Genomic DNA, 12,538 nt, shown 5'->3' on the forward strand with positions numbered 1-12,538 from the left:
AGAAAGCTTAATAACATTTTAAAGGCTAGAATGGAAATAATTATTACATTGGAAAAATATGTGGATTTATTTGTGACCTTCTCCCATCCCCCCACCCATGCTTCACCTTACCTTTTTCTGTAATTCCATTATTCTTAAACTTTTTCCTTTCTTCAGCTTGTTTTGATTACATTTTGCCTATGTTCATACTACTTTTGTACCTACTTTGGTATTTGTCTTTTGAAGTCTTTTAGTTTCTCTTTTTCTTTCAAAATTGATTTCAGTCTTTATTCCTTTTTTCCTATTTCTTTATTTACTCTGTAATGTATATGTGTATTCTTTTCTCTAATTACCTTTCTTCATCCCATTCATTCTTACTGTATGTTCTTTTGGCACTCCACTTATTTTTTCAGCAAATATTTATTAATTCCTGTGATATGATAGGCATTGTTTTTACTTAGATGCTTCATTTTTGTTTTTCTTTTGAAAGACATTTTCCTTTTGTTTTTCATGACTGAGTTTCTTTTTCTTCGTTACACGTTTTTAAGTCCCTTCTTTATGAGTCTAGAGGAGATTCTTACTTTAGTAGGTATTAGGATATAAATTTCAAAACAGGAAAGGATGTAAGTCAGAGAGTCTAGTGATAGAGATGAATGCTCAGTGGGTATCACTGAGTTAATCATTATGTTGGTATTTACTATTTCTGAAGTAGTTTCAGAGGACAAAATTTTTATTTATAGACCTACCAAAGGGATGTCAATATTGTCTTTTCATAGAATTGGTTTCTATCTCTACCTTGATTTTAGTATGTATGTTACTTTAAGCTAGAAGTGTATTAAGTTCTCTTTCTTGAATCTATTGCAAGGAATATGAAAATGTTCGTCAAGAATATGAAGAAGTAAAACTAGCTCGTGACAGAGCGAAGGAAGAGGTCAGAAAACTTAAAGAAGGGCAGATTCCTATGACACGTCAAATTGAAGAAATTGAAAGGCAGCGTCATAATTTGGAGGCTCTAATCAAAGAGAAGGTACTTTTAAGTCTCAGTTTTGGATTTCCTGTATTTTATTTTAAGAAATACAAAAAATATTTATTTGGCAAGTCTTTTAAAATATTTTATAGATTTACTTGTAACTCCAATTCCTTAAGTTCTTTTACTAGGAGGAATTCTACTCTCACAGGGCTTTTAAGGTACTAGTCATCACTGTTAGAGGCTTGGAACTTTGTAGAAATTCCAAGATATAAAAAGAGAAAACTGAATTGTGATTGTTTTAATTACGAGAGTATTCAGAGTAGTATCCCTAGAAACATTGAACTCCTGTTTTGAATTTATAATAACCTGCTTGGTCATTATATACCCTTTTGGAAGAGTGTTCTATAAAAAAATCTCATGTTTGTTGGAATCAATAGTATAATGGCATATGGAATAGTCCCCTATATTTTGAAAACTTAACTTTACAGCTTTTGTGATCATGGCTTTTAACCTTTTGGGGAGATTTTGGAATCAGATATTTTAAGAATTGTTTAAAACTATGGACCCTGCTATTCTGTAGGATTGTTTCTAAGATAAAATAGCATAAGGAAATAAATGTGAAGAGATATAGAAACAGACCTGCACATATTGCTACAGCTATTTTTAATATTTATAGGAATAACCCTTCATAGATTTGCAGATGAATGTTGCTATTTTGGGTGCTAATTATGAATGGTTTGAAGGAAATCAGGGAAAAGCATTGTCAGTTAACTTATAGAGCAACTGAATATTGGGATGAGTGGGCCACGTAGTTAAATTGCTTAAGTCTTTAACTAACTTCCTCTTTACTGGTTCAATCTTACAGGCAACAAATATTAAGGAGACATCTCAAAAATGCAAACAAAAGCAAGATGTTATAGAAAGGAAAGATAAACACGTAAGATCTTGTATTGAAAATTTTTTTATGCTTATTTGCCCTAACTTCTCTCTTGGGTGTGAGTTATAAAACAGCTTCTCATTTGGGAATTATCTAAGACCCCTCCTTCTCTATTTCTTACCTTAATCTGTGAGAGGAATTAAAATTTGGAAGTATAGTAGTTGCACAGCAGATAATTAGGGAAGATTGCTCAAAACTACTAATAGATATGCATTATAATCTTTGTAGCTGGGTGGCTATAGATTTTCAATAAGGTGATAAAATTGGATTTGGTAAAATTGGAATTTGTTATCTTAATAGCAAAAATTATTATTATTTTTTTTTAAGGGCCACACCTGCAGCATATGGAAGTTCCCAGGCTTGGGGTTGAATCAGAGCTGCAGCTGCCGGCCTACACCACAGCCACAGCAACTCCAGATCCAAGCTGCATCTGCAGCCTGCACCACAGCTCACTGCAACGCTGGATCCTTAACCCACTGAGTGGGACCAGGGATCAAACCCATGTAGTCATGGGTACTAGTCGGGTTCTTTACCACTGAGCCACACCTGAGCCACAGTGGGAATTCCCAGAAATTATAAGGCGTTTATTCTGTTTGCTTATCTTAAGGTTGGGGTATTAAAAAACTGATTATAAATTCTTTATGCATGAGTGGGACTTGGTGGCAAAAATCATTTTAGGGTGATGAGGCAAGAAAGTGGGATTTTAAGCTAATGGATTCCCCAGATGTATTTGGGGTTCTGTTCTCTAGGACCATTCAGAAACTAAAGTTTGAATTAGGAGTAAATAGGTATCATGAAGCATTTCTATTATTTCAGGCATTATGTTAATCTCTGTTTTCAGTCTCACCAATTTTCCTATACCTTTATCTTCAAGTCCCAGTCCTCTCTCTTTAATTTCTCCAGAAAATAAACCTCAAATTTTCATGACAGATGCTCGCTTACCAGTGTTAGTGCTCAAAGTGTATGTAGGGAGGGTGGGGAGGCATTGAGACAGAAGTAGAGTCAGGTGGGTTGAGGTAATTCTCTTTTATGAGATGTGTCACTTTTTTTGGAAGGCTCAACAATACTTTAATGTATTTATAGCTAAGTCATTACTTTTTTTTTTTTTTGCTTCTTAGGGCCACACCCACGGCATATGGAAGTTCCCAGGCTAGGGGTCAAATTGGAGCTGTAGCCGCCAGCCTACACCACAGCCACAGCAGTGCCAGATCCTTAACCCACTGAGTGAGGCCAGGGATGGAACCTCTGTCCTCATTGGATATTAGTCAGGTTCATTACCAGAGTCATGATGGGAACTCCAGATACGTGTTCTTTCTCTAAGTCCCTCTGCAGTATGTACAGGGCAATCGTCATTATATCCAAGCAGCTGGTGGAGAAATAGTGGTTCTATAAAATTAAACAACTTACAGAACTCAAAAGTAGTTCCCAGTGCTACACTCTGCATCCCCAATATAAAATGAATTTTCTGTCAGAAATCTCACTTAATATGTGATGTCTTTATACTTGACATTTTCTGGTTTTGGGCATTGCTAGGATTTTTTATTTTTTTAAAATAAAGCAGCTCTTTTCGTATTCCTTTCTCTTTCACTCAATAGGTTCTTAACAATAGGCTGCTAAATTAGTTTTCCCTCTACTATTTTTACTCCTCTAATATTTATTTAAATCTCCATTTGTTGATGTCTCTCCCTATTCCTTTTGTCCTTGTGGTATTGAGCCCTTTTTACTCTATTATTTCCATTATTTCTATTATTTAGTTAAAGTTGATAGTTAAAGTTAATGGCGTAAAGGTTCATTCATCTTTAAAACCCCAGAGGGGTTGTCTAATGTTGAACTATCCTTGGATTACTGGATTCAAATAGAAAATCTTGTTTAGGATTTTTGAACCAGCTGAGATTGACTAAAGTTTTATTTTGTTCCATCCTTAGCTGTGTTTTTTTTTTTGTTTTTTTTATTTTTTCTTTCAGTGTATTATGCCAACCTTTTAAGTAGTTTAATACTCTTAGAACCAGTGTTTTCTTTTTTTCCTTTTTCAGAGTTTGCCATGGTTTGTCACTTTTATAAGTTATTGAATTTTTAGCTTTTCTTAATTTTTAATAAATACATTTTAGGGTGTAAATTTTTTTCTGACTACCTCTCATGAGTTGATATGTGCTTTTATTGTTTTTTGGTGTAAGATTTTATAATGCTCATTCTAATAATTTTCGTTTAAGCTTAGATAGGAGTACTTACTGCTTTTTCTGCAGATATAGAATTTTTAAACTTTTTAGAAAATGTATAGTTATCATTATATTGCTCTATAGTTAATAAATGTGGCCTTTATGACTTTATTTTTAGATTTTTTGGAGACCTCTTCTGGACTTTTATGCTTGGTTTTGTACATGTTCTATCATGTTTACTGTAATTACATTATGCAAATATTCTACTTATTTTTTCACCCACCTGATTTACCCATGTTAAAATATCAAGGAGTTTCCGTTCTGGAGTTCAGTGGTAACAAATCCGACTGGTATCCATGAGGATGCAGGTTCAATCCCTAGCCTCACTCAGTGGGTTAAGGATTTATTAGCATTGCTGTGAGCTGTGGTGTAGTTCGCAGACACAGCTTGAATCTCACGTTGCTGTGTCAGTGGTGAAGGCCAGCAGCTGCAGCTGTGATTCAGCCCCCAACCTGGGCTTCCATGTGCTACAGGTGTGGCCCTAGAAAGCAAAAATAAAATAAAAGATGTCAATACCTCGGAGTTCCCAGGTGGCCTAGTGGCTAAAGACTCGGTGTTGTCACTGTTGTGGCTTTGGTTAAGTTCCTGGGAGAGGAATTTCCACATGATGCAGGTACAGCTATGAAAACCAAAAAATAATGCTTCCTTCTGTGAGTGTAGGTTTGTCTATTTTTCCTTGTAATTGTATTAGTTCTTGCTTTGTAGATTTTAAGCTTTATTGTTTCTTCTTTCTGCATCATGTTTTTATCTGCTATAAACAATATAAACTGGTGTTTGCTTTATAATTTTTTTAGTTTGGTGTGAAACACTATAGTAGGAGTTTAACCAGTTCACATTTACCATTGTTTTCAACGTCAACGCTTTTTGTTTGGTTCTTCCTGTTCTCCTTTCTACTTTCTGATGCTGTTGATCAAAGTTTTCTTATTCCATTTTTTCTAAAGTTGTATATTTTAAGCCTGTTCTGTATTTTTCTTAATAAAAATGTTAATTGGTATTTTTTTTCTCCATTTAATTAAAATCAGAATCTTAGCAAGCTTTTACTTCTTCCACTCCATTGTCAGTGTCATCATAAATTTCACTTGTCAGTTGTTTAAGATGTAACTTTTTACTGTCTATTTATTTAGACTTAATGATATGTTTCATTGACATATTTGGTCATGTTACTGCTTATATCACAGTTATTATCGCTTCTCCTTTTGAAGAGGTAGGGATTTTGTTTTTTTGGTTTTTTTCTTACTGGCTATCTCCTGTAGGTGTTTTAGAGATTCTTTGATAAACTTTGAGTCCCTGTATGTTTGAAAGTATTTTTTTGCAGTTACTGTTGAGTATTAATGTGACTGGATATTGAAATCTAAATTACAGTTTTTTTTTCCTTAACACTATGTCAGTCTGTGTCATTGTCTTCCTGGGTCTAATAGAGTTGACCCTCCATGTCCCATGGGGTCTGCATTTGTGGATTCAACTCAAAAAATATTTGGGGGAAAAATATTCTAGAAAGTTCCAAAAAGCATAACTTGAATTTGTCATACACCAGCAAATATTTACATAGCATTTAATTTGCATTGTATCAGAGATGATTTTTAAAAAGTAAATTCTTTTTACATTTAACCTAATTTTACTCATGTTTTCTTTGGGATGGGAAATAAATTTTTCAATAAAAATAAAGTATGTGTTATGTACAGCTGTTAAACTACAATTATGATGTACCTTTGCATCCTACAGTAATGATGCGTGTAGGTTATACACACACACTATGCTATTTTATATACAGAACTTGAACATCTGTGTATATTTATATCTTGTATTGGTATCTTGTATTTTGGGGAAATGGGGTGCTGGAATGAATCCTCTGAAGATAGCAGAGGATGAGTGTATTATTGTTCCTGAAAAGTAGCAGATAGGAGAGGTAAGCAGAGACTGTAGTAGTTAGACTCTTGAAATTTAAAAAAAAAAAAAAGCAATTTGAACTTGATTCTAAATGCAAGGTGTGAATGTGAGAAGGCTTTGAAGGTATTTAGTTTTTAAGCCAGAGAGAAATAATGTTTCATATATTTTTTAAAGCACTCAGGACTGCCTTATGGAAGATAGACTGTAGTCTTTTTTTGCTCCATATGGGGCAAAACCAAAAGCAATCAGGCTGTTGAAGAAGTCTAGGTGAGAGATAACAGTTGTTTCACAAAGGATGATAGCAGTTGCTAAAAAATTTACAGAATTCAACCAACAAAATTTGCTCAGATATAAGGATAAATTGTGGAAGAATCAAGGGTCAAATCTAACTATCAAAAAGTTGATAGATAGTGGTGTACTTTACTGAAATGAGGATTGGTAGGAGAGGGAAAATAAATGGTTCTATTTGACTATATAGAAGAGTTCCAGCCTATTTGTGTCTTTAAACCTATTTGTGTCTTCAGATCTAAATGTGTTTTTTAAAAAAGTAGCATTTGATTGGGTCTTGGTTTTTTTTTTTAATCCTCTCTGCCTATGTTTGCCTTTTAACTGGAGTGTTTAATCCATTTTCATTTGATGTAATTATTGACAAGTAAGATTTACATGTGCCATTTTGTGCTATGTTTTCATCTGTCCTAGGACCTTTTTGTTCTTTTCTTCCTCATTATTGCTTTCTTTTATGTTAAACATTTTTATACAGTTTTATTCCCTTGTTCTTTTGCTCTGTATTTTTAAGCTGTTTTCTTAGTGATTGCCTTTAGAATTAGAATTAACATCTTAATTTATAATTTATAATAGTCCAGTTTATATTAATATGAACTTGAAAACAAACTTTGCTTCTGTATAGCTCCTTTCCCTTCTCCTTCATGTTGTTACTGTCATACAAGTTATATTTTTAATGACTATAAGCCCATCAACACAGTTTTATGATTATTTCCTTTTTTTTTTGCTTTTTTAGGGCTACACCCATAGCTACACCACAACCACAGCAACGTGGGATCTGAGCCATGTCTGTGACCTACACCACAGCTCATGGCAATGCCAGATCCTGATCCACTGAGTGAGGCCAGGGAACAAACCCCAATCCTCATGGGTACTAGTCGGATTTGTTTTTGCTGGGCCACAGCAGGAACTCCCTGATTATTTCTTTATATAGTTTTTGTGGCAATAATTATTTGATTATCTGACACCACCTGAGTCTTTTACAGTTCAGTTCAGTTCCCATAATAACTACCTGGAATTAAAGCAGAGTTTACAGATTCACGACTCAGTCCCATGAGAGAGCTCTTGCTTCAGATGCCAATCTCAAGTCCCCAGACCTCAGGTTTCCTGCCCTTCTGTCTGACTTGGCTACAAATTCAGAGCTTCCTACAACCCACCCCCTTCAGGTTCAGTATTCACTAGAACAACTCACACAACTCAGGAAAACATTATACTTAACAAACCAGTTTATTATAAAGGATATAGCTCAGGATCAGCCAAACAAAAGAGGTGTATAGCACCAGGTATGGGGTAGAGTGATGCAGAACTTCTATTCCCTTTCTGGGTGCACCACCTTCCTAGCATATGGATGTGTTCTCTGACACAAACTCTTCCTCCCTTCCCCCAGATTTGTGTTATTGCCATTTGTATTTTGTGTAGTTGTTGTTGCTATTTGCCTTTTTAGTTAATTCCCTAATTCTGTGAATTCTGTGTTCTTTGTTCTATGTGACTGTTGATGTTTCTGCTCAGTTAGTAGTCAGCTAATTATTGGAAAGGTATTTCCTCCAACGGCTAAAACTAATATATTTCCCAGTCTTTCTTGAGGGTCTCTGAGTGCATGTTGGGTCACACCTTCAGTGCTCATCCAGGTAGTGTTTTCACTTTCCACCAAGTTTCTGTTGTTGTATGCCTCCCTGAATTGTTGCAAGCTTTGGTTAATTTCCAGTGCTAGTTTACAGCTGTGTTTCTGCCTTCACTTCCTGTTTGCACAGAATGTTTTGAGACCTAGGGCCTCCCTCAGGTCATTTCTGGAACATGCACACAGCCCTGGGCATACACACAGGCCTATCCAGGCACACACATGGCCTTCTGGATTCTCAGGAGTTTCCAAAGCCTCCTATGGACATCTCATTGAAGTGCTTTGTTTGGCTTATTATTTGCAACACTATTATCCCATGCCAAGCAGCTGTATTGCTAAACAGTTTCCACTGATTGTTTTTGGCAGCTGCCTCCAAGAAAAGGGTATTTTGCTGTGTATAGGCTGTGGAGTCTTGTCAGATGAAGATAAACCTTGCAAGTAAGGTTTTCCTGGAAACTTCCAGACAGATCAGATAATGACACTTCTCTGAGAATTAGAATTTGATAAAGCTCTGACTCTGTTTTGACCTCATCAGTGGCTGCTAGGCTACACTAATTTCACTCTAATCATGGGCCATTGGTTTTCAAGGCTGCCATGGAGCTGAGAAGAGGGTAATCAGAATAGGGTATGTTCACAATGCCCAAGGCTTGTTGTTTTTACCAGGATTCGGGCATTTTTCTTCAATAAATGCCCTGTAGGTTGTTTTCAGAAAGAGTTAATTTTGACACTTTTTTTGTCAATTTTTTTATTGCTTGTTTGCAAGAAAGGATTTTCCAAGTTCCTTACTTTGCCGTTCCTGTTGACATCCAAATCTTTTCTATATCTACCAAAGAACGTTGCTAGGATTTTAATAGGACTTGCATTAAACATGTATATGAATTTGAGGAGAATTGAAATCTTTACTATTTTGAATCTTGCGATCTATGAATGTGGTATGTCTCCATTTATTTATTTTTTTCAGCTACACCAATGGTATATGAAAGTTCCTGGTCCAGGTATCAAATCCAAGCTGGAGCTGCAACCTCCACTGCAATTGCAACAATGCCAGATCCCTAACCCACTGCATCAGGCTGGGGATCAAACCTACGCCTTCACAGTGACATGCCGGAGGATCATTGACCCTCTGTGCCACACTGGGAACTCCAGATCTTTGATTTTTTTTCATTAGCGTTGCATAGTTTTCAGGATACAAGTTCTCTATGTATTTTTGTTAGATGATGCCTATGTGTTTCTTCTCTTTCTCTCCCCTCTGTCCCCCTTTTTTTTAAAAAAAATCATTTCCTTAGGATTTTCTACATGGGCAGTCTTGTCATCTACAAATGGAGACAACTTTATTTCTTATTTTCTGATTTTATCTCTTTTATTTCCTTTCTTGCCTTATTGCACTGGCTGGAAGTTCCAGTACTGTGTTAAATAAGAATGGTAAGAGTGGACACTCTTGCATCATTGATCTTAGGAGGAAAGCATTCAGTTTTTCACTATGAAGTATATTGTTAGCCGTTAAGTTTTTTTTGTTATAGATCAGGAAGTTCTGCTTTATTCCTGTGCTTCTGAGAATATCATGAGTAAGTGTTGGATTTTGTCAAGTGTTTTTTCTCTATGTTGATATGGCCATGCACATATTTATTGTTAGCTTGTTAAAATGATGGATTATATCAATTTTTTAATATCACATCAACCTTGTATTTCTGAAGTAAAGCCTTCTTACTTATGGTATATAAACTTATAGTTCCCTTTACATATTGATGAATTTTACTAACAATATTTAAAGGATTTTTGTGTCCATATTCATGAGGAATCTTGTTCTCTAGTTTTCTTTTTATATTTGTCTGCTTTTGGTATCAGGATAGAATAGTAACTTTTTAAAATTGGAAGTGTTTCACCATTTTTTTATGAGATTGTGTAGAATAAATATTCTTAATAATTCTCAGTTAACACTTCTGTTTTGGGAGTTTTAAAATTATGAATTCAAATTACTAATAGTTACAGGGCTATTCAAATAATCAGTTTTATTTTGGATAAATTGTGGTAGTTAGGTCGTAGTGGTTCTTTGAGGAATAGGTTCATTTTGTCTAAGTTCTTAAATTTATGCATAAATTCTCTTATTATCATTCGGATATCTGTAGCTTCTGTAGTGATACTGCTACCCTATTTCATTCTTGATATTGGTTATTTGTGAATACTCTTGGTTTTGGGGTTTTTGTTTGTCTTGTTTTGTTTTTGGCAGTGGCGGGTGGGGATCCATCTTGCTAGAGGTCTGTTAATTTTTTTGTTTTTTACAGAAAACTAACTGTTTCAGTGGCTTTTATCTGTTATTTTTCTAATTTCATTGATGTCTGTTCATATTTTTATTACTTCCTTTCTTTTGCTTGGTTTTGTAGTGCTCTTTTTCTGGGTTCTTGAAGTGGAAGTGGAAGCTCAGATTATTGATTTGAGACTTTTCCTCTTTTCTTATGTATGCAGTTAATGCTATATGTTTTCCTCTCATCACTGCTTTAGCTATGCCCCACAAATTTTAGTATGTTGTAATTTTATTTTTACTCAGTTTGGTTATTTGTTCACTTAAGATCACAATTTGTTTATTCATCTGCTGATGGACGTTTAAGTTGTTTCTGGTTTGGGGCTATTACCAAAAAAGCTGCCATTAGTATTCTTTTACAAGTTCTTATATAACATATACTTTCATTTATTTTGTATAATTTACTGGGAGTAGACTGTCATAGATGTATATATAACTTTTGAAGGAATTGCCAAACTTTTCAAAATGATTATTAACTATTTTTTGTAGTTATAGTTGATAAAAGTTGACTTATAATTGCTTAGAATTTTTTTTAATGTTCTTTCATCACAAATAATTTGAGAAACACTGCTTAGAGTAGCCTTGGAGGGATAGGTTTAGGTAGCTACAAGAATTCTCCTTACATTGTATAATATAAAGCAGAGTGAGTATAGATGGAGGTAGGGTGATGGTTTTGAAGGGAGGAAGAGTACTCTGACCATAGTACTCTGATTTTAACTCTGGCATTAATGAAATATGTGACAGAGTCATTAGCTGAATGAGTAGATAGCCTTTTGCAATAAAGAATTGAGGAAGGAGGAAAAGATGTGAACTCATCTCAGAATGAGTGCATACATTTATATAAAAAAAAATGTAGTAGACTTGGAGTTCCTCTGTGACTCAGCAGGTCAAGAATCTCGCTTGGTATGGCTTTGATTGCTGCTGTGGCATGGGTTTGATCCCTGGCTCAGGAACTTCCACGTGCTGCAGGTGCGGCCAAAAAAGAAATTAAGCTTATGGAAGTCACAAACTGTGCAGCAGGTTAAGGATCCAGTGTTGCCTCAACTGTGACACAGACTGCAACTGTGGCACGGGTTCAATCCCTGGCTCAGGAAATTCCACAAAACATGGTTGTAGCGAAAAAAGAAAAGTATTATAGGCTTTTGTGGTAGTTCTGAGTGCCTGTTTAAGTTTTGTGGCCATAAATTTGAAGTAAGACCTATTTTCAACAGTTTCTCGAATTAGTTCACTTGTTCAGAAACAGAGAAATAGAAGGTATATATTTAGGTTTAAGAAAGACTAAGCTCTTTCCTTGCTAGTGTGACATAGGAGTGGGGAAGGGCGAAGAAGTCCTTGAAAGGGCGTGTTTCTAGATTAAGAGGAAAAAAATGAGGGGGATGGTGGATTGGGAAAAGACAGTAGGGTCAGTGGATTGCAGGACCCTCTGCAGTCAAAGAGTAGTCACAATAGGAACGTGATAATAAGTAAAATGGAAGGAAAGGAAGTGATCAAAGAGTAGGATTGTGGAAATAACACTTATCAGAGGTGGTATGATTATTGGTGATTTACATGATCCTAGTAGGAGATACAAGCATAGGTATAGCATAAAATAACCATAAGAAGATAGACTAGGAGGCGTTTAGGAAAAGATGGTTGAAGTTGAAGTCAAGGAACACAGAGTCCGTAGAGTTGGACTGATTTTTTTGTGTGTGTGTTTGTTGAAGTTTCATGATGGCTAGCATGATGGAAAGACAGTGAATCAAGTGCTTAAGTCATCAGTGAATGAAGGGGTTGAGGAAGGATTTTGAGCAAGTAGTTAACATAGAACAAAGATAAAGGGTGGTAGTCTGATTACCATGGTCTTCAAGGATCTGAAGTGGGGCTGAGTTAATGGAGGAGGTAGTACAGTGGAGATTAATTAGGATACCCTTTCCACCTCTGAATACTGAAGTACTCTGAATGATTATGGCAGGAAAAGGTCACCACTTGAAAGGGCTCTAGGAAGAAGTGGCTTCCAGGATTATGGATTCCAAGTTATGGTTAGAACAAGAAGAGAGAACATACAGAGAAATTGAAGGTATAGAGAAGTATGGGGATGGTATACTAGTGATCATGGATGATCTTGGAGGCTTGGACTTACTGTGCCTGAGCTAAACATGAGAGTGATAGAGTTAGTTATGTTAGTTCCTTGGATGAAGGTGGCAAATGAGTTAAAGTCGGAACCTAGAAAACTTAGCTGGAAGGACAGGGACCATTGGGCTGCTTTTGTTTTTCAGATCAATGTGAGACAAAGATCTACTCTTGGTACAAAATTTCTTCATCAGTCCAGTGATTTTTGGTAGCTTAGTGATCTCTATTTTACTGGGATGTA

General features: G+C 35.5%; 1 protein-coding gene across 3 annotated transcripts in view; it reads left to right on the plus strand.

Moving 5' to 3' along the window:
* Positions 1 to 12,538, plus strand: part of SMC5 (structural maintenance of chromosomes 5) — a 93,100-nt gene that overhangs the window by 34,300 nt on the left and 46,262 nt on the right. For all 3 annotated transcript variants that reach the window (XM_021064741.1, XM_021064744.1, XM_021064752.1), the window contains 2 exons: positions 845 to 1,006; positions 1,815 to 1,886. In XM_021064741.1, the coding sequence (XP_020920400.1) occupies positions 845 to 1,006; positions 1,815 to 1,886 (234 nt within the window). The remainder of the gene's footprint in view (positions 1 to 844; positions 1,007 to 1,814; positions 1,887 to 12,538) is intronic.

This window comes from Sus scrofa, chromosome 1, assembly GCF_000003025.6.
Source record: "Sus scrofa isolate TJ Tabasco breed Duroc chromosome 1, Sscrofa11.1, whole genome shotgun sequence".
Lineage (NCBI taxonomy): Eukaryota > Metazoa > Chordata > Mammalia > Artiodactyla > Suidae > Sus > Sus scrofa.